The following is a 26964-nucleotide window of genomic DNA, read 5'->3' as shown; positions in this document are numbered from 1 at the left end:
TATTCATTTCCATAGATGCTGCCTGGCCTGCTGCATTCCTCCAGCATTTTGTGTGTGTTGCTGAAGGATAAAGGGTTTTACAGACTGAAAAAACATGAAGGACAATTGCTTCGGCGGAAGTTTTCTCTGTGGGTGGAAGTTAGGAACAGGAAGAGGTCAATAACTCTATTGGGTGTTTTTTATAGACCACCCAATAGTAACAGGGATATGGAAGAGCAGATAGGGAGACAGATTCTGAAAAGGTGTAATAATAACAGGGTTGTCGTGGTGGGAGATTTTAACTTCCCAAATGCTGATTGGCATCTCCCTAGAGCGAGGGGTTTAGATGGGGTGGAGTTTGTTAAGTGTGTTCAAGAAAGTTTCTTGACACAATATGTAGATAGGCCTACAAGAGGAGAGGCTGTACTTGAGCTGGTATTGGGAAATAAAGCTGGTCAGGTGTCAGATCTCTCAGTCGGAGAGCATTTTGGAGATAGTGATCACGACTCTATCTGCTTTACCATAACATTAGAGAGGGATAGGAACAGACAAGTTAGGGAAGCATTTAATTGGAGTAAGGGGAACTTTGAGGCTATCAGGCAGGGACTTGGAAGCATAAATTGGAAACAGATGTTCTCAGGGAAATGTACGGAAGAAATGTGGCAAATATTCAGGCGATATTTGCGTGGAGTTTTGCATAGGTGCATTCCAATGAGACGGAAAGGATGGTAGGGTACAGGAACCATGGTGTACAAAGGCTGTTGTAAATCTAGTCAAGAAGAAAGGAAGAGCTTATGAAAGGTTCAAAAAGCTAGGTAATCATAGAGAGCTAGAAGATTATAAGGCTACCGGGAAGGAACTCCAGAAAGAAAATAGGATAGCCAGCAGGGGCCATGAGAAGGCCTTGGTGGACAGGATTAAGGAAAACCCCAAGGCATTCTACAAGTATGTGAACAGCAAGAGGATAAGATGTGAGAGAATAGAACCAATCAAGTGTGACAGTGGAAAAGTGTTTACGGAACCGGAGAAGATAGCAGAGGTACTTAATGAGTACTTTGCTCATACAGTGGACTGAAAAGCTTGAGCATGTAGAAATTAAGGAAGAGGATGTGCAGGAGCTTTTGGAAAAGTATCAGGTTGGATAAGTCACTGGGACTGGACCAGATGTACCACAGGCTACTGTGGGAGGTGAGGGAGGAGATTGATGAGCTTCTGGCGATGACCTTTGCATCATCAATGGGGACGGGAGAGGTTCAAGAGGATTGGAGGGTTGCGGATGTTGTTCCATTTTTCAAGAAAGTGAGTAGAGATACCCCAGGAAATTATAGACCGGTGAGTCTTACTTCGATGGTTGGTAAGTTGATGGAGGAGATTCTGAGAGGCAGGACTTATGATCATTTGGAGAGGCATAATATGATTAGGAATAGTCAGCATGGCTTTGTCAAAGGCAGGTCGTGCCTTACAAGCCTGACTGAATTTTCTGAGGATATGACTAAACACATTGATGAAGGAAGAGCAGTAGATGTAGTGTATATGGATCTCAGCAAGGCATTTGATAAGGTACCCCATCAAGGCATGGGATCCAAGGGGACATTGCTTTGTGGATCTAGAATTGGCTTGCCCTCAGAAGGCAAAGAGTGGTTGTAGACAGGTCATATTCTGCATGGAGGTCGGTGACCTATGGTGTGCCTCAGGGATCTGCTCTGGGACCCCTACTGTTCGTGATTTTTATAAATGACCTGGATGAAGAAGTGGAGGGATGGGTTAGTAAATTTGCTGATGACACAAAGTTTGGAGGTGTTATGGATAGTGTGGAGTGCTGTCAATAGGATGTAAAACTGGGCTGAGAAGTGGCAGATGGAATTCAACCCAAATAAGTGTGAAGTTATTCATCTTGGAAGGTCAAATATGATGACAGAATATAGTATTAATGGTAGGACTCTTCGCAGTGTGGAGGATCAGAGGGATTTTGGGGTTCGAGTCCATAGCACACTCAAGGCTGCTGCGCAGGTTGACTTTGTGATTGAGGTTAGGAGCTGAGAAGTAATGTTGCAGCTATATAGGACCCTGGTCAGACCCCATTTGGAGTACTGTGCTCAGTTCTGGTTGCCTCACTATAGGAATAATGTGGAAACCATAGAAAGGGTGCCGAGGAGATTTCCAAGGATGTTGCCTAGATTGGGGAGCATGCCTTATGAGAATAGGTTGAGTGAACTCGGCATTTTTTCCTTGGGAGTGAATAAGGATGAGAGGTGACCTGATAGAGGTGTATAAGATGATGAGAGGCGTTGATCATGTGGATAGTCAGAGGCTTTTTCCCAGGGCTGAAATGGCTAGCACGAGAGGGCATAGTTTTAAGGTGCTTGGAAGTAGGTACAGAGGAGATATCAGGGGTAGGTTTTTTACTCAGGAAGTGGTGAGTGTGTGGAATGGGCTCCCGGCGACAGATGGAGGCAGATACGATAGGGTCTTTGAAGAGACTCCTGGACAGGTATATAGAGTTCAGAAATATAGAGGGCTATGAGTAACCCTAGGTAATATCTCAGGTAAGGGCATGTTCAGCACAGCTTGGTGGGCCGCAGTTTTCTATGTTTCTATGTAATTAGATTGTTTTTACTGTCACAGTGCATTTGGTAATAAGGTTTTTACAAAACTGAAAAAATAAGTATTATTAGGAAAGGTTCTGTGAAATCTGTACAATTTCAAGCTATTTGCAAAGCAAATACTGTTACAGGAGCAAGGTTATATTAACGATTTGAGTGTTTATCAGCTATTCAACAGTGACTGATTTCAATGTGATGAAAATGGGTATGTGTTACAATGGAATATGATCTGCTGTCTTGCCATACCTAAGTGACTCTCTGTACTCTTCATCTTAGAACACAAGTCTTTCTAGGCCAAGTTCAGACATTACATCTGATCCAAATCTATACAGCTTCAGAGGCACTAACTACTAATGCAGACATTTTACCACTCCAATTGGTAGTGATAGCAGAAGCAACATTAAGAGTACTGGGCTCTCAGGCCTATAAACGTCTCTTTGCGAGTTAATTTCTCTGAGCCTCATCAGAACAGTCTGAGGCTTGTCAAACATAAAGTTCAAAGTTCAAATTTATTATCAGAGTACATACATGTCAGTACATACAACCCTGAGATTCTTTTTCTGTGGGAGCACTTAGAAAATCTATAGAACTGTAACTGTAATCAGGATCAGTGAACAACAAACTGTGCAAATGCAAAAATAAAAGGGATCCACGAACCACTGAATGTGTTATAATTGATCTACACAATTACTGCTCTCAGAGACCACCAAAGGCACCGTGTAGACATCCATTCCATTTAAAAGCAGATGTGGCCTACTCTATACTCATACACCTCAAAGTGATCTTCTTCTCATTCAGCTGCCTCAATTCTATCTGGTGATCTTTCATTTTCCACTCCATAACTGAATAATTTTCTTCCACCATGCTATTGCCAATCTTTCCTTTCAGTACCAGTTGACGTTGATTCCACTCTATGCCCAGTTAGGTAATGGGAATATTGGTTTTAATGGAAGAGAGAACCAGCTACTCATGACTTTGCAGTAATCCTGGCACATGGGGTCTCAGTGGTAAAAAAAACTTTTTAATGGTAAAGTATCTGCTGCTTTTCACTGTCAATACTAAAATATAGGCCTAATTTCTTGGTATTTACTGAAGAGAGGCATCAAAATATTAAATTGCAGGGGATGAAGTGGCAAAACTAAAGTTAATGATAAATGGAATTGCTAAACACAAAAACAGATAGAATAGTTCAGCTACATGTTTCTTCTATGTTGCAGTTAGATCTCATTTAAAATTTAATACCAAAATCTCTTCTTTAAACAATTCCAGTATTATAATTGTTATAGATCATCATCAAGAAACTCACAAAATACACTTTAATACTCCATATTTTGATTACATAATGGCTTACTTTTAATGCAGTAAGCCAGACATGATAAACACAGGGATGTGTACATAAATCATGGGCTAGATGGCAGATTCTTACATGTGCTAGCTCTCTAGTGAAGATACTCTGGAAGATGTGGTAAAACTGGCCATTTCCAGGAACAGTTATTTATTTACCACTAAGTTCTAAACTACCACCATAAATGAAATGTACAAGTATTTTGGTCTTGCCTAAGACACACTTGGAGATTATGATGTAGGTAATTCTCTTAACTGGTCTGATTATTTCAATATTTAAGGATTGACCTTATAGCTCAATACCAAACAATTACCTGACTCATGCAGTAACAGTGATCCAAAATGAGAAATTTGATGGCATTATATTTATAATTTTTGCTTTCAATAGATTCTTGCAATGCTAATGAGTATCCAAGAAACTTGCCTTACCTTCAACCATTTCATCTTAATGTTAGGGTCCTTCAATTCCAGGATTGTTTCAAATGTAACTGTTGAGTCAATTTTTCCTTCCGTATCTTCCAGTGGCTTTATAACTTTTACAGTCTTTCAGAAGAGAGAGAACATAAGACAGTAGTGAGAAATGGTTCCCTTCAGATGAGGAATATCGTTGTTGGAGAGCTGAATTTTCATAGTTCAGATTTACCGTTGATTGGATGCAATGTAAAGTTCAATATCTAGTGCACCATTTTGCAGTCCCAAGTCTAGTTGCCACAATATGGAGTATTATTCTTATTGTATCATGGAGTATTAATTTGCCCTCCTTCAGCATTAATTGAGACCATTTCCCTCCATATAGTTTGAAATATTTTAATTTTACACATGCTTTGTCTTCCCTAAATAAGATTACTGATTTAGTGCCAAATTAGCAACTGTCAAGGTGCAATTCTAAAAAATTTCCAATGAGTGGTCACTTTCATCCCATCACTCTGGATTTATGCACAAGTTCTAGAGGTGATAAAAAGCACTGGAAGAGGAATTGGATAGTGCTGGAGCTAATAATGTGCTGGGACTCTTGCTGTTGGTTATAAATGTTAACAACCTTAATGTGTATTTAGGAGATATGGTTAGTAAAATTACAGATTACATGAAAATTAGCAAAGTTGCTGATATACAGTAAGGTAGCCTTCGGCTTTGAGAAGGGGTTTCCAACCTTTTTAATACCTTGGACCCTATCATTAACCAAGCGGTCCGTGGAACCCAGGTTGGGAATCCTGCTTTAGTGTGACGTTGATCAGATAGTAGGTTGGCAGGAAGATGGCAGATGGAATTTACAGTAAGTGTGAGTTGATGCACTTTGAGGTATTTAATAAGGGTTGTATATGTACTATGAATGGTTAGGCCCTATGAAATATTGATGAAGAAAAAAAACTTGGCATATATCTAAAAATCTCCAGAGATGGCATCACAGGTGGATAGATGGCAAAGAGAGTTTTTGGATGCTATCTTTCATCAGCCAGAGCACAGAGTAAAAGAGCAGGGATGTACATTATAAAATATTAGATAGGAAGTAGATAGAATATTGCGTGCAGCTATGGTCACCACACCATAGGAATGAATTGATTGTACTGAAGAGAGTGCAGAAGTGATTGACCAGCAAGCATGTTTGGGATGGTATATCTTGGTTATGAAGCTGGCCTGGATAGGCTGAGGTTGTTTTCCTCAGAGCAGAGGAGAGTGACGGGGACCAGACAGAGATGTACAGAACCATGAGTGGCATTAGCAGGGTATATAGAAAGTAACTTTTACCCATGTCAGATGTGTCTAAGAACAGAAGCCATAGGTTTTTACAATGATCTGAGGAAGAATCTTTCCACTTGGAGATTGGTTGGAATCTGAAATGCACTGTCTTAAAAGATAGTGGAGTTAGGTACTTTCAAGCAGGTTGGAGGAGAAACACCTCATATTCCATCTGGGTAGTCTCCAATTTGCACTAACAAAGATTTCTACAACTTGAGGTAACTGCTCCCCTCTGCTTCCCTCCACCACAGCATTTTTCTTTTCCTTTATTCTGGTTGCTCTCTCACCCCTTCACTTCTCCTCCCCTGCTCTCATGACCAGCTCATCACCTCCCTCCGGTACCCCATCTTTTTCCATTTATTTCATGACCCACTGTACTCTCCTATCAGATTCTCTCTTCTTCACTCCTTTACCCTTTCCACCTATTACCTCCTGGCTTCTCATATCATACTGCCTACCTTCCCCCTTGCCCAGTCTCACCTATCACCTACCAGCTTCTACTCCGTTCCCTTCCCCACCTTCTTATTCTGGCTCTGCCCCCTTCTTTTCCAGTCCCAATGAAGGATCATGACCCAAAATGTTGACTGCCTATCTCCCTTGATAAATTCTGTCTGAGTCACTGAGTTCCTCCAACATTTGGTGTATATTGCTCAAGATTTTCAGCATCTTCAGAATATCATATGTGGCTGTGTTAATAAACACCTGGAAAAGCACTTGACTTGGCAAGACAGAGGAGGCTCTGGACCAAGTGTTGGCAAATGGGAATAGTACACAGTACATAAATAACAGCTGATCAGCATAGACATGACAGGCCTGTTCTTTCAATACTCCTCTTGCACGCTCAGCTACAAGTAAAAGTTTGCAGCCACATTAGCAAACATTCATTCAGTTCTCACGGCTAAACTGACTTCATTTTAACTGTTTTTATCTGAAGGACACAACTTTTTTTTAATGAACTTATTTTAACTCAGGATTTAAAATTTTATATTGCTTGAACAATTAGACTGGCCAACATTTGATCTTTCTCCTTCCACCTCAGTACCAACATCACTGCTTCTACTAAGTGGTATGTTAAACTTCTCCAATCCTTATTGCACCCTACCTCAGTCTCTACTTTTTTCTTCATTTCTTTTAAGCGTTTCAGCAGTCCCCTAAAGTCAGTAAATCCATACTCCTGGCAAATCTTCTCATAGTCCTTCTTATCTGCCTTCATTAAGATCTCCCACATTTCCTTTTCATCTGGGACCTTCCTTTCTTCCTTGGGAGCTGGGGTTGACCTGCAAATAAAATTCATTGGCAGTTTAAAGTATCATCTCTTATTGCAATTACTCATGGAGTTTTGTCCACATGGTGGTTGTATTTTAAACACAAAATACTCTGCAGATGCTGGGGTCAAAGCAACACTCGCAACAGACTGGAGGAACTCAGCAGGTCGGGCAGCATCCATGGAAAAGATCAGTCAACGTTTCGGGCCGGAACGTTTCAGTCCTGACGAAGGGTTCCGGCCCGAAACATCAACCGAGCTTTTCCACGGATGCTGCCCGACCTGCTGAGTTCCTCCCGCGTGTTGTGAGTGGTTGTATTTTTGAGGGTGGAAGGGACGGGAGGTAGGGGGGAAAATTGTGATGGTGCATGGGAACAAGGAGGTGGTGGAGAGGGGTCTGCAAAAACCATGTTTTCAAAAAAGGTTCAAAGGTTCAAGGGTCATTGTCAAAGCATGTACAGTATACATATAAAACTCTGAAATTTGTCTTCTCCAGGTAGCCACAATGCAAAATTAGTGAAATTTGCCTATTGTGTGTCAGTCCCAAAAGTTCTGCGAAAACTTTCTCATTGTGTGTGAGACCTACCATCCCTTCAGGATTTCAGAAAATTTATTCAATATATCTGGGAATGGGCCTTACTACATATCCTCTTCACATCATCAGATCTAGTAAATGCGTTTGCTTTATTTATGCATGTATCCCAATCGAGGTGTCTCTCAGTGTATTAACATTCTTGTAATTCACTGATGTATACCTTCAGGGTTTTTAATTGTTACTCCTCTTTCTACATCCTCTGTAAGTTAAAAATCCTCCGTACAGCATGTAGTTACTCACTTGGTTCCCTCAAGACATGACACCCTCAGTATTGATATTCATCATAGTTTCCACGTTTACCCAGGTGTATATAAATACTGTTCAACATATTACATGTTATTTTTCTGTTATCTGTGTCATAATTAAATATCAGACATTCCTTCTATTAACCTTACTTGCTCAGGGCATCTCTGTCTATATACACACTACTTACCACGCTTCGTCTCTGTCGCCCACACTCAAATATTGTTTCATTATTGTACTCCCAGTGTTTATCTTTCCAACACTCCAAGTAACACATATTCTCTGTGTATACTTCATTCTTGCTGTATATTCACTATACATCACACTGTTCCTTGATGTGGATCCTCCTGAGACCTTTCTAAGAAATATGCTGAAGTTCTTACCTTTTCTTCAACATTGTTCGGAAGTTTACTTGTTTATCTTGACCTGAAAATCAAAAATTCAATCTGCATGAGGGGCCAGATGAGTTTGAACTAATTCATTCTGAACAATTCATTGGCATGATTAGTTGTCATTCCTCAAGACACCATACCAGCATCAAAAATGTATTGGAATTGAATTCAGATCTTAAGAACTGAATGATACATCCATAAGACATAATTAACATGAATTGTTATGGAAGAGCAAGTTCTTCAATATATAAATGCTACTTTATATAACTAACCAGCAAACAAATCTGTTTATAGAATCCTCTGCCTGCTTCGAAGTTATTTCAGAGAAGGTGCTCATTTTAAAACACTAACAATGGCTGGACTCAGATCCCCTGAAAATAGGTGTAGCTGACTTGGTGCAAAACAATCCAATTTCTGCAAGGTGCTGTAACTACAACAACTAGGCAATTACATACGTTCAACACAATGACCACTATAGAAACATAGTCAATGAACATATGGCAACTGACCTTCAAGTGGTGCAATTCTTAGCGTTAATAATGTTGCCATGATTGTAAAACACACAAAAGAAAATAGTTGACCTATCCAGAATAATCCCTCACCGTCTCTATATTCAGATACTTAGACAATCTGGGCGCAGATGAGCAATCACATTGGTCCTCCACATTCCCAGAGTAACTGGTGCTCCATTACTGTACCTTGCATAAATGAGCAATGAGGCTCATTCAAGAATTCAAGGGCTACTGTAGCAGTGGAGACTCACCTTTCTGAAATCTTCCTGCTAACTTGCAAAGCTTTCCCTCAGAGCTTCTGGCTGTGATAGCACCACTAATTTTTAAACTTACACCCAACTGTTTGTTTTTTCCCCATTTATTTCAACACACCTGCAGGACTGGAACCAAGTCTAATCTGTAACTTTTTTTTATTTGCTTGATTTTAGTTTTATTTAATTCTTTTTAATGCGTGTGCATTTTTTAAAAAAAATTTAATTATTTAGTTTAATTTTTAATCTTAAGAGTGCTTAATCTTAAGATGGTTGATTTTTTGTGAACATTAAAAATTCACAACCTATCAATTTAGATACAGTATTAAGCAATTAAAAACATCAACCCCAATCTTCCATTTAAATGGGCAGGAACTCTGAATTTCTATGCACAGGCTGGTGTATTACATTTACTGCCAAGCCCAACATATGTGTGCTGTTCACGTGAGCTCCTCACAGAGTACAATGGGACAATACAGATCTCTCACTACTTACAATAAAAGATCTGCCACTGAGTCCCGGACAGATTTAGGCCTGGCACTGCCCCAACAAGAATATATAAATTAAAATGAAGAAGCTAACGATTGAGCAAAACATGGGTGAGTGGTTCTAAATTTCATTTTTATTTGTCTTGTTTTTAACGTGTGTTTGCTTCTAATGTGTTAATTTTGTTAATTTTAGTTTCCAATGTTCTTTAATAATGCTTAAATAGCCATTCATAGACATTCAATTGAAACAGCCAATGAGTTTGTGGACAGAAATTCACTGGCTGTCAAAACCAAACCAGAGTTAAGCTGAATCATTGACCTACTGGAAACTACTGATTTTGGGGGGAAGGCAATGTTGAGGTGCACACAAGTAACAGTATACACTCAAAGAAGCAAAAATTTGCTTGGGTAGCTTGTTATTGGAAGGCCTGCCCATTAAAGTTAAGAGGAATAAAAATATTAAAAATAGTAACTTTGTCTTTGCTGGATGTTTACATTAAGGAAGATCCAGACAACACTTAGGCATGGGCTGATATACACCAAGTAACAAATGCTTCGAACAACTGCTTGTGTTTGCCTCCTAAATGTTAGCCTACAATATAGTCAAAACTAATTCAAAGTTTAAAGTTCAAGGTCAATTTATTATCAAAGGACCCTATGGAAAATTCTGGCAATTCTGGACAATGTTTCTCACCTTTTGCATGCCACCTTGGCTGAACAGAGGAGCATTTTTAGTAATAGACTAAGACAACTGTGCTGCTCCAAAAAGCACTATGTGAGGTCATTCTTACCCTCGGCCATTAGGCTCTATAATGAGTCAACCTATAGCCAGGGAAGTGATGACCCCCCTCCTGTTAGACTGTCTGTGGCAACTTACTTTTTATCCTTTCTCACTTCTCTTCTAACATTTCTACATCTATGCATTTGTAATGCTACTGTGACATTGTAATTTCCTAGCAATCTATGATTCCTCACTTAAATTTGAACAGACCTGGAGATGTTTTATTCAATATTTTCATTTAATGTAATTTTTTTCTTCCCCTTTTTGCTCCATATTTATATTCCCTTCTTGTTTTTTTCTACTGTTTTTAATGGAGGTCGGGTTTGAGGACGTGATTTTAAGTCTTTTAACTCTACTTGTTTCCAAGTTAGCCCATTGCTTTGCTTTGCTTTTAGTTTAGTTGCACGGTGGGTTTTTTTGGGTTTTTTTTTCCTTTTTCTATTGATATATATATAAAAATTAGTATACTATTATGTTACCTTATTATTTTATGTTTAAATTACATTGTTTGTATCATTTCTTTTCTGTTTTAATATCTCCTGTAATTTTATTATATTCTAACAGTGTATTAGTGCCTATATGGCTTACCTTTTGTATACTTATTCAATAAAAAGATTTAAAAAGAAAAAAAAGACATTGTAATTTCATTTGCAAACAGTGAAGTATCTATCTATCTACCAAAATATGTATATGTATATGTACCTTATGTTACCGTGCAGGCATTCACAATCGATAGAACAAAATACAGCAGAATCAATGAAAAACCACACAAAGACCGACAAACAACCAATATGCCAAAGAACACATAATGCAAAAGAAATAAAAATACAAATAGAAACAAATAGTAAGTAAATAAATAATATTGCAATCATGAGTTGTAGAGTCCTTGAAAGTGTGTTCATGGGTTGTGGAGTCAGTTCAGTGTGGTGGTGAGTGACATGATCCATGCTGGTTCAGGAATCTGATGGTTGAAGGATCATAACTGTTCCTGAACCTGGTGGTGTGGGTCCTAAGGCTCCCGTACCTCCTTCCTGATGGCAGCAGCAAGAAGACTGCAAGGTCTAACAGATGGAGGACCATCATAATGGATGCTGCATTCTTGTGGCAGTGCTCACTGTAGATGTATTCAATGGTGGCGAGGGCTTTTCCTGTGATGGACGATAGAACAGTACAGCACAGTAACAGGCCATTCGGCCCACAATGTTATGTCAATCTAGCCAAGAATCAAATCAAAAACACCCAAGCACTAATCCCTCCTACCTACCCCATGTCCATATCCCTCCATCTCCCTTACATCCATGTGCCTATCCAAATGTCTCTTAAAAGCCACTAATTTGTTTGCCTCCAACACCGGACTGGGCAGCACATTCCAGGTATCCATCACTCTTTGAGAAAAAAAACTTACCCTTCACATCCCCCTTGAACCTACTCCCTCTCACCTTCAATGCATGCCCTCTGGTATTTGACTTTTCATCCCTGGGAAAATGATACTCTCTGTTCACACTGTCTACGGCTCTCATAATCTAGTAAACCGCTATCGGATCTTTCCTTGGCCTCCAGCATGCCAGAGAAAACAACTTAAGTTTATCCAGCCTCTCATGATAGCACTGCCCTCTAAACCAGGCAGCATTCTGGTAAACCTCTTCTGCACCACCTCCAGAGCCTTAAACTCCTTCCTATACTGGCACGACCTAAACTGTACACAATACTCCAGATGCGGCCTAACCAGAGTTTCATGAAGTTTCAACATAACCTCCTGACTTTTAAACTGAACGCCTTGAGTAATAAAAGCAAGCACTCCATGAGCTTCCTTAACCACATTATCGACCTGTGTGTCCACTTTCAAGGAGCTATGAACTTGGATCCTAAGACCTCTCTGCTTAGCAACACTGTTAAGGATCTTGCGCTTGACAGTGTACTGCCTCCTTGCATTAGCCCTACCGAGGTGTAGAGCTTCAGATTTATCTGGGATAATCTTTTGGGGTTCTTGGATCTTATGATAGATGACCTGCTGCAGGATCCAAAAGACAATTCCCCGCAAATATTTTGGGAATCTCAGCAGGACTGAATTCGACTACTGACTTCTGCCACAAGGGTCCATGTTGTATCAAGTGATGAGCCAAACTGACAGTTCACAGCAATTGAGCAGAAATCTGGGGCCTTCTGGTAGGTAAATGGCTGAGCATGAGAAATGCTGTGGAAAGTCAGTGAGATGGTGCTGTGGAAGTTGCAGTATTTTGACCCAATGATAATGAAGTAATTAAATTTGTCTATATCAGAATGTTTCAGGAAGAGTACCTGGTGTTAGTGTTTGCTGATTGTGCAAAATTTAATTCTATTTGCTCGTCTTTCACAAATGAAGGAGTCCATGCCTTCTTATTGAAAGATCAAGACAAAATTTACTAAAATTTGAACAATTGCAAGATTATGTCTATCTTCAATAAACAAGTCTAGTAGTAAACACCACAATGGCCATTTAAGTAGTAATTCACACTGTATAAATGTTATCATACACTCTCATTGAGTTCATACATACTTTCAGTCACTGTCAAAGATATAACGTATGTGCAGTCTGCATGAATGTTGGAAGCAATGCATTTGTAGGCATCCTCGTCATCTGGAGTGACATTATCCAGCTGTAAAAATCAGAATATTCATATATCATGCACAGTTTTATCAACAGAGCATCGAAGTTTAATGGAGGCATTAAATAAATAATTCCAGTGAAGAAACCCTAAAGACTGCCCTGCCCATGTAAAAGCATTGCTAATTCACTATTGCATCTACCATTTCAGCACTTGGTACTTACAGTGCCCCTCTCTGACTGGATCCTTGACTTCATGACCAACAGACTGCAGTGAGGAATGATAGGCAGAAAGACCTCCAACACAGTTACTCTAAACACTGGTGCTCCACAAAGTTGCATCCTCTACCCTACTCTGTACACTCATGACTCCATGGCCAGATTCTGCTCTAACTTCGTCGGCAAGTTTGTAGGTGATACTGCCATAGTGGGCCTTATCACAAATAACAATAATTCAGAGTAAAGGAAGGAGATAGAGAGCTTTGTAACATGATGTTATGAGAAGAACCATCTCCTTAATGTCAACAAAGCCTGTCTTTGACTTCTGGAAATGAAACGGTGCACATGCTACATTAGAGGTGCTGAGGTTGAGATGGTTAAGAGATTCCTGGGAGTGTACATCATCAATGGTCTGTCCTGATCCAACCAGGTATATGTCATGGCTACAAAAGCTCACCAATGCCCGTACATCGTCAGGAGGGAACAAAAAAATTGGCATGTTCCCGTTAACCCTAACCAATTTTTATTGATGCACCATAGAAAGCATCTTATCTGGATGCGTGATTGCTTGATATGCTATTTCTTTGCGCATGAATGCAAGAAATTGCAGAAAGTTTTGGAGGCAGCTCAGCAGATCATGGAAACCAGCCTCCCATTTATGGCCTCTGTCTATACTTCTCACTGTCTTATTAATGCAGCTAGCATAATCAAAGATCCCACACACCACAGACATTCTCGCTCCTTCCTTTTTATATTGGGCAGAAGATACAAAAGCCTAAAAGCATGTGGCACCAGGCTCAAAGACAGCTTCTGTCGCATTGTAATAAGACTGTTAAATGGTTCCCTAGTATGATGAAAAGGACTCCTGACCTTACAATCTAATTCAGTATGATTCTACACTTTATTGTTTACCTGCACTGTACTTTCTCTGTATCTGTTCTACTTTCTTCTACATTGTCATCGTTTTACCTTGTTCGGCCTCAATGCACTGTGTAAAGATTTGATCTGTATGAACAGTATGCAAGACAAGCTTGTGACTGTACCTCAGTACATGTGACAATAATAAACTAATTCCATTTCCAATTTCAGTACTGCAAGCACCTCTGCAAACACACTCCCAGCATGGAAGGCAAATTCTTGCTGAAGTTGGTAGACTGATAGGTCAGGAATTGCTTACTGTGGATGATATTTAACACCAGACCACCAATTCAGATGACTCTTAACTAACTTCAGAGAAGCCTTTGGGGATAATTAGGAGGGGTCAATGACTGTAGCCCTTTCCAAATATATCCATATCTGAATGAATAAATAAATGCTTGTATCAACTTCAACAGTTTAAAAAGTCAAAAGCTTAGGGAATTCTGAAGTTTTCATAAATTTTAATCAGTATATACCAAGAAAGGAGGCATAATCATAGGAAATGATTCTTGTGGTGGAAAGGAGGTAGGCAGCATTTTGGTGGTAATAATCATTATTCAGTTAGACTTATACAATTCTATAATTTATTCCTGTGATTCAGCTGCAATTATGAAATTCTATAATTTAGAGAAAGACCAGGGGTAAAAGTTCTGCAGACATGGGGTTGCATACTGAGAGAGAGACTTCAAAAGAGGTGAGCTGGGGATTTTGGATTATACATAATTAGGCACCTGACAAGAGCCAATAAAAAGAAGTTGGGTTTAAGCGGAGCAGCCATTGTGGGAGTACTTATTATATAAGTGAGCCAGCGTCAGAGTGGCGAATTCAGGCTTTTGCACATAGGAGATTCAGCGAGGAGAGGCGGCAGCTGCAGGTAGATTTTTTTCATTTAATTTTTCTTTCTTTCTTTCTTATTGCACAGTTAGAGAAGTGGAGATGCTCCTCTTGTGGGATGTGGGAAGACAAGGAGACCTCCAGTGTCTCTGATAACTATGCCTGCAAGAAGTGCATCCAGCTGTAGTTTTGTACAGACTGGCTTAAGGAACTGGAGCTGGATAAATTTTGGATTATTCAGGAGGCTGATGGGTTGATCAACAGATGATGCAGAGAGGTAACTGTACTCAAGGTGCAGGACACAGGTAACTGGCTGACCATCAGGAGAGGAAAAGGGGATAGGTAGCCAGTTCAAGAGGCTGTTCCTCTCAATAACAGGTTATATAACTTCTGTTATATTTTGTAACTACTGAGATTATATGGGTGGAAGTAAGGAATAAGAAAGGGGTGGCCATGTTAATGGGATTATGATATTGACCACTCGAAAGTTTATGGGATTTAAAGGAGTATATTTGTAGAAAGATCACAGATTGTTGCAAGAAACTTACGATTGTGATAGAAGGTGATTTTGATTTTCTACATATTGACTGGGACTCCCATATTGTAAAAGAGCTGGATGGCATAATGTCAGAATAAAATGCAAGGGTAACAGGTTTGGGGTACCTTGGTTTCCGAGAGATAATGAGCCACTGGTTAAGATAAAGAAGGAAATGCACAGCAGGTATAGGCAGGAAGGAGCAAATGAGAACTATAAGAAATGCAGGAGAAATCTTAAGAAGGAAATCAGGAGGGCTAAAACAAGGCTTGAGGCTGATCTACCAGACAAGATGAAAGATAATCTCAAGGGCTTTTACAGACATACTGTACATACTAAGAGCAAAAGGATAGCAAGGGATAAATTTGGTCCTCTGGAAGATCAGAGTGGTCATCTATGCATGGAGCTGAAAGAATTGGAGGAAGATCTTAAATGGACTTTTTGCATCTGTAGTTACTCGGGACACAGTGTCTATGGAAGTGAGGCAAAGCAACAGTGAGGTCATGGACCCTTTACAGATTACGGAGGAAGATGTGTTGCTGTGTTGGGGCAAATTAGGGTGGATAAATCCCCAGAGTCTGGCAAGGTGTTCTCTCAGACCCTGTGGGAAGCTGCTGCAGAAACTGCAGGAGTCCTAACAGAGATATTTAAAATATCCTTAGTCACGGGTGAGATGCCAGAGTTTTGGAGTATAGTTAATGCTTTTCTGTTGTTCAAAAAAGGCTCGAAGGATGAGCTGGGAAATCATAGTTCAATGAGCCTGACCTCAGTAGTGGGTAAGTTGTTGGAGGGTATTCTAAGGGACTAAACTTAGAAGTATTTGGATAGACGGGAACTGATTAAGGATAGTCAACATGGCATTGTGCATGGTAGGTCATGTGTAACCAGTCTTATAGAGTTTTTCAAGGAAGTTACCAGGATAATTGATGAACACAAGGCAGTGGATGTGGTCTAAAAGGACTTTAGCACGGCCCTTGAAAAAGTCCCGCAACAAGGTTGATCTAGAGGGTTCAGTCACTTGCCATTCAAGAAAAGATTGTAAATTGGATTAGATATTGGTTTCATGGGAGAAGCCAGAGAGTGGTAGTGGATGGTTGCCTCTCTGACTGGAAGACTGTGACTAATGGTGTGCTCCAGGGATCTGTGCTGGGTCCATTCTTGTTTGGCATCTATATCAGTGATCTAAATGATAATGTGGTAAACTGGACTAGCAAATTTGCTGATGATACCAAGAATGAGGGTGTGGCTGCAAATGCTTCCTCCCTGGTAATATGAATGCCTTCCAAAACATTTCCACTTATTGACTGAGTAAGCATGATCAGTTAGGAAAGAAGTCTGAGTAGAGGAAAATGGATTTTAATGCAGATACAGTAAGTTTGTGATAATGCATTTTGGAAATCAAACCAGTGTAGGACTTAAGTGATGAATAATAGTGTGCTAGGGAGTGCAGTGGAACAGAAGGAATTAGGAGTACAAGTGTATAGTTTGTGAAAATAGCATTATCAGTAGATAGGGTGGTGAAATAGGCTTGATTGTCAAAGGATCAAGTATACAGTAGGAGTTGGAACCTTATTTTGCAGTCTTATAAGTCATTGGTAAGGCTGCACTTGGAGTATTGTGCCCAGTTTTTGGTCACACTGTTATAGTAACCAAGTAGTTAAACTGGAAAGAGTGTGGAAATATTCATGAGGATGCAGCCAGGACTAGAGGGAATCTCAGAGTTAGAGGGAGAGATTGACCAGGCCAGATCTTTACTCCTTGGAACATGGGAGAATGAGGGACATCCTTATGGAAATGTTTAACATTATGAAAGGCGTAGATAAGGTGGACAGTGGCAGACTTTTCTCTCGGGTTGGGGAGTCCAAACCTAGGAAGCATAGGTTTAAGATGGGAGAGGAAAGGTTGAAAAAGGACCTGAAAGACAACTTGTCCACACAGAATATGGTGGGTATGTAGGATGAGCTGCCAGAAGAAGTGGTTCAGGCAGGTACAATAATATTATTTAGGAAGCACTAGGATAGGTAGATGGAGGCGTGGGGTCCAGAAGAATATGGGCCAACACAGGAATTAGGATGAACTGTGTGGGCATAATGATTGGTATAGACTTGTTAGGCCAAAGGGCCTGTATCACTATTTTTTTGCTCTACAACTCTATGACAAGGTAAGATTCTTTTTCCTCCTAAAAATTTTATTAATTATTGTTTTCCTCCTCTGATTATCATCCTGTAAGATTTCTTTACTTTGATTTTAATTCTCCTGCTCTAATTTTCACTCCCCTTAATTCAGGCTCTCTTTATTTTCCAATCCTTCATTCTCATTGGTTGATAAAATATCCCACTGAAGAATCTGTTCCCTTCATTTCAGTTCTCTATTCCATTTTTCCTTGTTGTGCTCATTTTCTTAGGTATTCTAGTCAGTTAGTTTCTATGCAGAACATATGTATACCTAAATAAGCAAAGATTTTCTAACTAATGGTGGCATTGTTATAGAACATCATTGGCAAAACTGCTAGTTATATTACTATATCGGTCTTATATCAAATTTTGTATTGCCCTACACACACATAATGCCAACTTGTCTTCTTTTTTTAGTTTCTCGTGTCTATCTTTTACAATTTTTAACATTATTTTGAATTGCTGTCTAAAATGCTGCGTTAGAGAAATTTCTGGTTTTAGATACCTTTAGAACATTTTCTTTGGTGATGCTGTCGAAGAAAATCTTTGCTCCTTCTTTGATAGGCATTCCACTTCCTCTCTTCCATGTCACTTTTGGTTTGGGGTTCCCGCTCACTCTGGCTTTAAAAATTGCATCCTTGCCTACAGTAAAACAAGTTCTCTCAGTAATGCTAAAGGAAGTGGACATAATTGATGCATCACTCAGGTAGAGGTCAAAACCCATGCAGGTTAATAAACACAGGGTAGCTTTAGAGTGCACCATCTTAACCATCTTTCACATTCTGGAGATTAAAGATGACTATTGCTATGCTTCGAAAAAGTACTCATTCTTTGAATTCTTCTCCTAAGTCAAGACTGTAACTTTTTGAGATAGACAATCCTGGACTAAAATGAGGACCTTACAACATTAACAATGTGAAAAGAGAAACTGAAAGATTGGGCTTTCTTTGACATTGCTTTGTTTCCTCTTATGACTTTTCCCTGAACAACAGTTTGGGTAAGCAAAGATTTCTCCCCAGTCACTCTCTGATCAAAGTGTCTTGTCTCTTCACATGAAGCGATTAAATTCAGCAAGGTGGTTAGTCTTAGAGATAAATATTCCCTTGCCTGATGTGAATTTATATATTTGCAGTAAGCAGTCCAGGTTGCAGGGCAGCAATCAAAAGAAGAAATAATTATTTGTCTTACTTCTACATGTAAATAATGTTTGAGGCCCAAACTGTTCCCCCAACCAGTTAAGTTAAAACAGTAAATATTAAGGAATGTTTGCATCACTGGGTGCCTTTCAAAGAGCCCTTCCATCTACAGTGAACGTGGGCTACTCTTTTTGTAATGCATCATATTTTGCATAAGGAAAAGCTCTCAAACAGACACAAACCTGTGCAATTTTGGTAATTCCCAAATAAATCCCTTTTTGCTTAAAACAGCTTACATCATTCACAAAATCTTGGAATTAAATTTGAGATCACCTTAAACCTCTGCTTAAATGTTTGAGGTGAAAGAACATTTATTGTACAGTCCTCTGGATTAGGAATCCTGAACAATTGAAATGTTCAGAAGAATGGAACAAAATTAAACAGTCTTAATAGATCTGCGGTTTGTGTCTTCTTTTAAAACTTCAACTAAAAACAACAAAACCATACACATGACAAAGCAGGTTCCAATTTGCAGGAGAATATTGTGAATGAAGCAGCAGTCCTGCTGGCTGACTTACCTTCTGATACTACACAGGAATTTGGTTTTTCATCAAACTCCGGGATGCTCTCTCCTGCAGGAATCTCAAAGGAATGTGTCACGACATTTAGTGTCTGCTGTGTGACTGAGGACTTCCTCTGAACTTGCTGTCCCTCTGAAATATGGCACATTGTGTAATTGTTTAGCAGCAAAGATAAGTCACATGGTCCACACATTACAGCGCACAACAAATGGCAGTTTAGAAAATGTTTGTAGTTCTCAGCTTCATGCACATAATGTGTATACAGTGTTTAGACAACTCTGTGAATTCAGACTGAGATGTTGCTTGTATATTTAGGAAACATTTTGTAGTTACCTTGTGAAGTGAATGTTGACACTTGGGTCACCTTCTTCACAGTGGAGATTCCTAATTGAGTAGACTGCTCAGTAGTGATTGTTCTGGTTGTGGTCGTCCTCATTGTTTTGATTGCTGCCATGATTGAAATTCAAGCTGGAGTTCTTTTGCTCCTATTAATATAAAACATTTGTGGTATTGAAGAATGAATGGGCTACAACTTAGGTGAAGTATTGGGTGAAATTGACTGCCCTCCTTCAGTGTTCATTTGCAATCCTGAAAAGGATGGACATTGCTATTGGAGAATCGAATGTTTTGAAGCTTTTGAAACCCTTGTCATTAGGAGCTCCTGCAGCGAATGGATTATCTGCAGATAATAATTCTATAACTTTAACGGGACAAATCAGATACTGAATAAAAAAGCTCCTCCGCTATCCCTTCCAAGTGCCGAAAATGAATTGCAGCATAGATTAAAAATATTACATCCATCTAGCCAAATTATTCCTTGACGGCTGACAAATGAAAAAGAAAAGCATTCTTTTGAATATCTTGTACAAGTACACTCTGTGGCTACTTTACTAGGTACAGAGTGCTCTGTTGCTGTAGCCCATCCACTTCAAGGTTTGATGTGTTGTGCGTTCAGAGATGCTCTTCTGCACACCACTGTTGTTACACATGGTTATTAGAGTTACAGTCTCCTTCCTGTCAGCTTGATCCAGTCTGGCCATTCTTTCCTGACCTCTCCCAATAACAAGGAGTTTTCACCCATAGAACTGTTCCTCACTGGATGTTTTTTTGTTTTTCACACTTTCTCCAGAGACTGCTGTAGGTGAAAATCCCTGGAGATTAGCAGCTTCTGAGAGACTCAAACATCCTGTCTGGCATCAGCAATCATTCCAAGGTCAAAGTCACTTAGATCACATATCTTCCCATTAAGATGTTTGGTTTCAATAACAACTGAACCCCCTGACCATGTCTGCCTGCTTTTATGCATTGAGTTGCTGTCGGATATTGGTTGATTCCATATTTTCATTAATATGCAGATGTGCAGTTGTACCTAATAAAGTGGCCACTGAGTGTATGTTTAAAAGGTATTCCAGCTAAATTTTTAATATGGCTTTCATGTGCTACCAAAAGTCTATTCATCTTAAAAGGAACAATCATCTTTGATGGACTGTTCCGAAACTTGGCCTATATCTGCTTCACCTAACTGTGCTATAAAACCTGAAGGCCTTTCAATTCACCTGATGGATCGCATGCATCATCAGGTATAGTTAAAGGCAGAGGAGTTTGCTTCCCAATCAACACCTCGTAGTGCTCAGACCTGGAAAGTTCCTGTTCACCCACCCTGGAATATATAGAAAGGCTTTGAGGAAAGAGAAGCAGAATAAACGGTGTAAAGACAGTAAGGTAGAAGGGCTGAAATGTGTGTACCTCAATGCAAGAAGCATCAGGAACAAAGGTGATGAACTGAGAGCTTGGATACATACATGGAACTATGATGTAGTGGCCATTACAGAGACTTGGCTGGCATCAGGGCAGCAATGGATTCTCAATATTCCTGGATTTCAGTGCTTTAAAAGGGATAGAGAGGGCAGAAAAAGGGGAGGAGGGGTGGCATTACTGGTCAAGGATACTATTACAGCTACAGAAAGGGTTGGTAATGTAGCAGGATCCTCTTTTGAGTCAGTATGGGTGGAAGTCAGGAACAGGAAGGGAGCAGTTACTCTATTGGGGGTATTCTATAGGCCCCCTGGTAGCAGCAGAGATACAGAGGAGCAGATTGGGAAGCAAATTTTGGAAAGGTGCAAAAATAACAGAGTGACTTTAAATTCCCTAATATTGATTGGCATCTAATTAGTTCCAAGGGCTTAGATGGGGCAGAGTTTGTTAAGTGTGTCCAGGACGGATTCCTGTCACAGTATGAGGACAGGCCGACTAGGGGGAATGCCATACTAGATCTAGTACTAGGTAATGAACCGGGTCAGGTCACAGATCTCTCAGTGGGTGAGCACCTGGGGGACAGTGATCACTGCTCCCTGGCCTTTAGCATTATCATAGAAAAGGATAGAATCAGAGAGGACAGGAAAATTTTTAATTGGGGAAGGGCAAATTATGAGGCTATAAGGCTAGAACTTGCGGGTATGAATTGGGATGATGTTTTTGCAGAGAAATGTACTATGGACATGTGGTCGATGTTTAGAGATCTCTTGCGGGATGTTAGGGATAATTTTGTCCCAGTGAGGAAGATAAAGAATGGTAGGATGAAGGAACCATGGGTGACAAGTGAGGTGGAAAATCTAGTCAAGTGGAAGAAGGCAGCATACATGAGGTTTAGGAAGCAAGGATCAGATGGGTCTATTAAGGAATATAGGGAAGCAAGAAAGGAGCTTAAGAAGGGGCTGAGAAGAGCAAGAAGGGGGCATGAGAAGGCCTTGGCGAGTAGGGTAAAGGAAAACCCTAAGGCATTCTTCAATTATGTGAAGAAAAAAGGATGACTGGAGTGAAGGTAGGAGCAATTAGAGATAAAGGTGGGAAGATGTGCCTGGAGGCTGTGGAAATGAGTGAGGTCCTCAATGAATACTTCTCTTCGCTATTCACCAATGAGAGGGAACTTGATGATGGTGAGGACAATATGAGTCAGGGTGATGTTCTGGAGCATGTTGATATTAAGGGAGAGGAGGTGTTGGAGTTGTTAAAATACATTAGGACGAATAAGTCCCCAGGGCCTGACAGAATATTCCTCAGGCTGCTCCACGAGGCAAGGGAAGAGATTGCTGAGCCTCTGGCTAGGATCTTGATGTCCTCATTGTCCACGGGAATAGTACTGGAGGATTGGAGGGAGGCGAATATTGTCCCCTTGTTCAGAAAAGGTAGTAGCGATAGTCTGAGTAGTTGTAGACCAGTGAGCCTTACGTCTGTGGTGGGAAAGCTGGTGGGAAAGCTGTTAGAAAAGATTCTTAGAGATAGGATCTCTGGGCATTTAGAGAATCATGGTCTGATCAGTCAGCATGGCTTTGTGAAGGGCAGATCATGTCTAACAAGCCTGATAGAGTTCTTTGAGGAGGTGACCAGGCATATAGATGAGGGTAGTGCAGTGGATGTAATCTATATGGATTTTAGACAAGGTTCCACATGGTAGGCTTATTCAGAAAGTCAGAAGGCATGGGATCCAGGGTTTGGCCAGGTGGATTCAGGATTGGCTTGCCTGCAGAAGGCAAAGGGTCGTGGTGGAGGGAGTACATTCAGATTGGAGGATTGTGACTAGTGGTGTCCCACAAGGATCTGTTCTGGGACCTCTACTTTTCGTGATTTTTATTAACGAGCTGGATGTGGGGGTAGAAGGGTGGGTTGGCAAGTTTGCAGACGACACAAAGGTTGGTGATGTTGTAGATAGTGTAGAGGATTGTCAAAGATTGCAGAGAGACATTGATAGGATGCAGAAGTGGGCTGAGAAGTGGCAGATGGAGTTCAACCCGGAGGAGTGTGTGGTGGTACACTTTGGAAGGCCAAACTCCAAGGCAGAGTACAAAGTAAATGGCAGGATACTTGGTAGTGCGGAGGAGCAGAGGGATCTGGGGGTACATGTCCACAGATCCCTGAAAGTTCCCTCACAGGTAGATAGGGTAGTTAAGAAAGCTTATGGGGTGTTAGCTTTCATAAGTCGAGGGATAGAGTTTAAGAGTCGCGATGTAATGATGCAGCTCCATAAAACTCTGGTTACGCCACATTGGAGTACTGTGTCCAGTTCTGGTCGCCTCACTATAGGAAGGATGTGGAAGCATTGGAAAGGGTACAGAGGAGATTTACCAGGATGCTGCCTGGTTTAGAGAGTATGCATTATGATCAGAGATTAAGGGAGCTAGGGCTTTACTCTTTGGAGAGAAGGAGGATGAGAGGAGACAGGATAGTGGTGTACAAGATAATAAGAGGAATAGATAGAGTGGATAGCCAGTGCCTCTTCCCCAGGGCACCACTGCTCAATACAAGAGGACATGGCTTTAAGGTAAAGGGTGGGAAGTTCAAGGGGGATATTAGAGGAAGGTTTTTTACTCAGAGAGTGGTTGGTGTGTGGAATGCACTGCCTGAGTCAGTGGTGGAGGCAGATACACTAGTGAAGTTTAAGAGACTACAAGACAGGTAAATGGAGGAATTCAAGGTGGGGGCTGATATGGGAGGCAGGGTTTGAGAGTCAGCACAACATTGTGGGACGAAGGGCCTGTACTGTGCTGTACTGTTCGATATGATCTGTAATATCTAAAAGTGAAATTCTGCTCAAACTACCTGCCATGGATATTCACTTCAGCTACCCCGGCAGCTGCTACATTCCACCCACACTCAAAGAACTATACTCCTTAGTCAACGGCCTTGAAACGGGATCCCCTGAGGCCCTCTTCATCTTTGCCAATGACTTCAACCAGGCTAGCTTCAAGACTGTGTTGCTGAAGTGCTAGCAGCATGTCTCCTGTACCACCAAGGGCCCACATACCCTTGACCATTGCTGTACAGCCAATAAAAACTCCTTACAGACTCAATAATCAGCCTACATGAGCATCTCACCACTGTTACAGACTTCATTAGCAAATGCATTAAGGACTGCTTGCTAAAGAGGACAATTCAGGTATTCTCAAAATGGAATCTACAGATAAACCAAGAGATCCACTCCCTACTGAAGTCTAGGACAGCGGCATTCAAATCAGATGACTCCGACCTTTACAAGAAATTAGATACAACTGCCAGAAAGCTATCAATGTTGCCAAGGCTCAACACCAGTCCAAAATAGCGTAGTGGTTAGCACAATGCTTTACAGTACAGGTGACCCAGGTTCACTTCCTGCCGCTGACTGTAAGGAGTTTGTACGTTCTCCCCGTGACCACATGGGTTTCCTCTGGGTGCTCCGGTTTCCTCCCACAAAGATGTACTGGTTGGTAGGTTAATTAGTCATCGTAAATTTCCCATGTTTAAATCGGGAGATTACTGGGTGGAGTGGCTTGAATGGCTGGAAAGGCCTATTCTTTGCTGTATCTCAATAAATAAATAGTCCTATATCGTCTATATTCTATCACGGGTGATGAGACGAAGTCAGACAGTGTCACCGACAATAGTACATCTCTTCATGATGAGCTTAATGCATTCTATGCATGTTTTGAATGGAAGAGGATGGAATGTCTCCACTCAATCCAAGAGTCTAAACATGCACCTGAACCCACAATTACCATTGCAGGTATAAGATCAGTCTACCAGAGAATGAACATGTAGAAAGTAACTGGCCCAAATGGTGCCCTGGCTGTCTCCTTAGATCCTGCATTGATCAGATGGTAGGGATATTGCAGCCATTTTTAATCTCTCCCAGTCTCAATCTGAAGTTCCCACTTGCTTTAAGAAGACCATTATCATCCCATTGCCTAATAAAAACAAGGAAACATGACTACCACCCAGAGGCTGTAACATCCCCCATCATGAAGTGCATTGAGAAGCTGGTCAGGGCACACATTAACTCCAGCCTCCCAGACAAACCTGACCGACTGCAATTCGCCCATTTCCAAAAACAGGTTTATGGCAGATGTCACCTCTTTGGCCCTACACTCAGTTCTGGCACATCTGGACAGTAAGGTCACCTATATTAAACTATTATTTGTTGACCAAGTTCTGCCTTCAATACTATAATTCCAAGCAAACACATCACCAAACTCCAAGACATGGGAATCAACACCTTTTTCTGCAACTGGATCATTGACTTCCTGACCAACAGACCATAATCAGCAAGAAAGGGCAGCAACAGCTCTGCTACAATTATTCTCCACATTAGCACCCCACAAGACAGAGATCAGGGCTCCTTTCTCTACTCTCCATGCACTCAGTCTGTGTGGTCAGATTCTGCTCTCTAACTCCATCTACAGGTGTATCGGTGGAGTTAAAGCAGATTCTGGCCACGCAGTTGTGAGTGAGCTGAACCTCAAATAACGATGAGTCAGGTCACAGGAAGGAGATGGAGAGCCTAGTGAAATATGATCATGACAAGAACCTTACCCTTAATGTCAGCAAAACAAAAGAGTTGGGCATTGACTTCAGGAAGGGAGGCAGTTTCCATCAGTGGTGCTGACGACAAGAGGGTGGAGATTTTCAAGTTCCTAGGAGTGAACATCACCAATTGCATGTCTTGGTCCAACCACTTTGATGCCATGACTAAGAAAGCTCACCAGTACATCTACTTCATCAGGAGGCAAAAGAAATTTGTCTTGTTCCCCTTTGAGCTTCACCAATATTTATCAATGCACCACAGAAACTATCATATCTGGCTGCACCATGGCTTGGAATGGCAAATGCTTTACTCTTGACTGAAAGAATCTGCAGAATTGTGGATACAGCTCAAAACAGTCTCCAATCCATGGACTCTGATTCTACTTCTCATTGTCTTGGTAAAGCAGCCAGCATAATCAAAGGTCCCAGCTACTCTGAGCACTACCTTCTTCCCTCTCCTATCTGAGTAGTCCTCTACAATCAAATTCCATTTCTTACTTAGAATGAGACCTTCATCTTTGTTAAAATTCTGTTTCTCTAGTTTTATTTCAATGGCTTCTTCCATCAAACGGTCCCAAAAAGCAGTAGAACAGCACAGTAGTTTTGTGCCATTGAAATCAGTCCTATGGACATTGTGAACACAGTGTTCTGCTACTGTCAATTTCTCCAAGTTAATCCAAACAGCTCCTGTGCTCCTTGATGTGGGTTTCCACCATGCACCCCATTTGGCTGATATACGCTGCTCCTCATTCACAGGGAATCTTGTAAATGGCATCCGACCCGAGTCCCAGATCATCTTTGACCCACACAGCTGAGATTTGAGCTTTCTTGCAGATTTGAAGATGGTATTAATCCGGTATTTCTTCAGGATCCTGGTGATCCTTCCAGAAACCGTGGAAACGTAGGGAAGACAGGTGGTAGCGACAGGTTCCTCCTTGTTGTTAAGTTTCCTGGTTTTTCTGCCGGTCCTTTTAAGGGCCCGATTGATTTTCTTCACCTTGTAGCCATTCTGTAGGAATGTTGTACATAATCATCTTATTTTGTCATGGAGACTCTCTGGGTCCGAAAGAGTTTTCTCATGGTTAAGTAAAGTAGAAAGAGCTGCTCAACGTTGGGAGGCATGATGATGACTATTGTTGAGGTATAAGTCCATGTGAGTGGGTTTCCGATAGACACTATGCCCGAGGCTACCATCGTATTAGAGTCTCCAGGAACGGGAAGCAAGCATTCTTCTCCATCTCCATTGTAAATTGAATTTTTGGATGGATGCTGTTCAGATGGTCGTGGAACTGTTGGAGTGCCTGGAGTCCATGAGGCCACACTGCAAGGTGTCCTCGACATACCTGAAGAAGCATTTGGATCGTAAGGGCAATGAACTCAGTGCCCTTTCCTCAAAGTCCCCCATGCAAAAATTAGCAATAGCTGACGATAAGGGTGATCCCTTAGCCACTCCATCCGTTT

The 26964-nt window shown here is 40.9% G+C and overlaps 1 protein-coding gene across 1 annotated transcript in view; it reads right to left on the bottom strand.

The window, feature by feature from the left end:
- The window catches only part of LOC134354297 (immunoglobulin superfamily member 22-like), a 75129-nt gene that overhangs the window by 40282 nt on the left and 7883 nt on the right, over nt 1–26964 (bottom strand). Inside the window, exons 2-8 of the mRNA XM_063063227.1 lie at nt 19504–19655; nt 19168–19302; nt 17959–18095; nt 12726–12825; nt 8149–8191; nt 6766–6940; nt 4356–4469 (exon numbers count right to left, since the gene is read on the bottom strand). Coding sequence (XP_062919297.1) covers nt 4356–4469; nt 6766–6940; nt 8149–8191; nt 12726–12825; nt 17959–18095; nt 19168–19302; nt 19504–19624 — 825 coding nt within the window. The 5' untranslated portion in view covers nt 19625–19655. The remainder of the gene's footprint in view (nt 1–4355; nt 4470–6765; nt 6941–8148; nt 8192–12725; nt 12826–17958; nt 18096–19167; nt 19303–19503; nt 19656–26964) is intronic.

The sequence above is a fragment of the Mobula hypostoma genome, chromosome 11, assembly GCF_963921235.1.
Source record: "Mobula hypostoma chromosome 11, sMobHyp1.1, whole genome shotgun sequence".
In the NCBI taxonomy this organism is placed as follows: Eukaryota; Metazoa; Chordata; class Chondrichthyes; order Myliobatiformes; family Myliobatidae; genus Mobula; species Mobula hypostoma.
This window is presented reverse-complemented; position numbering and strand designations above follow the sequence as displayed.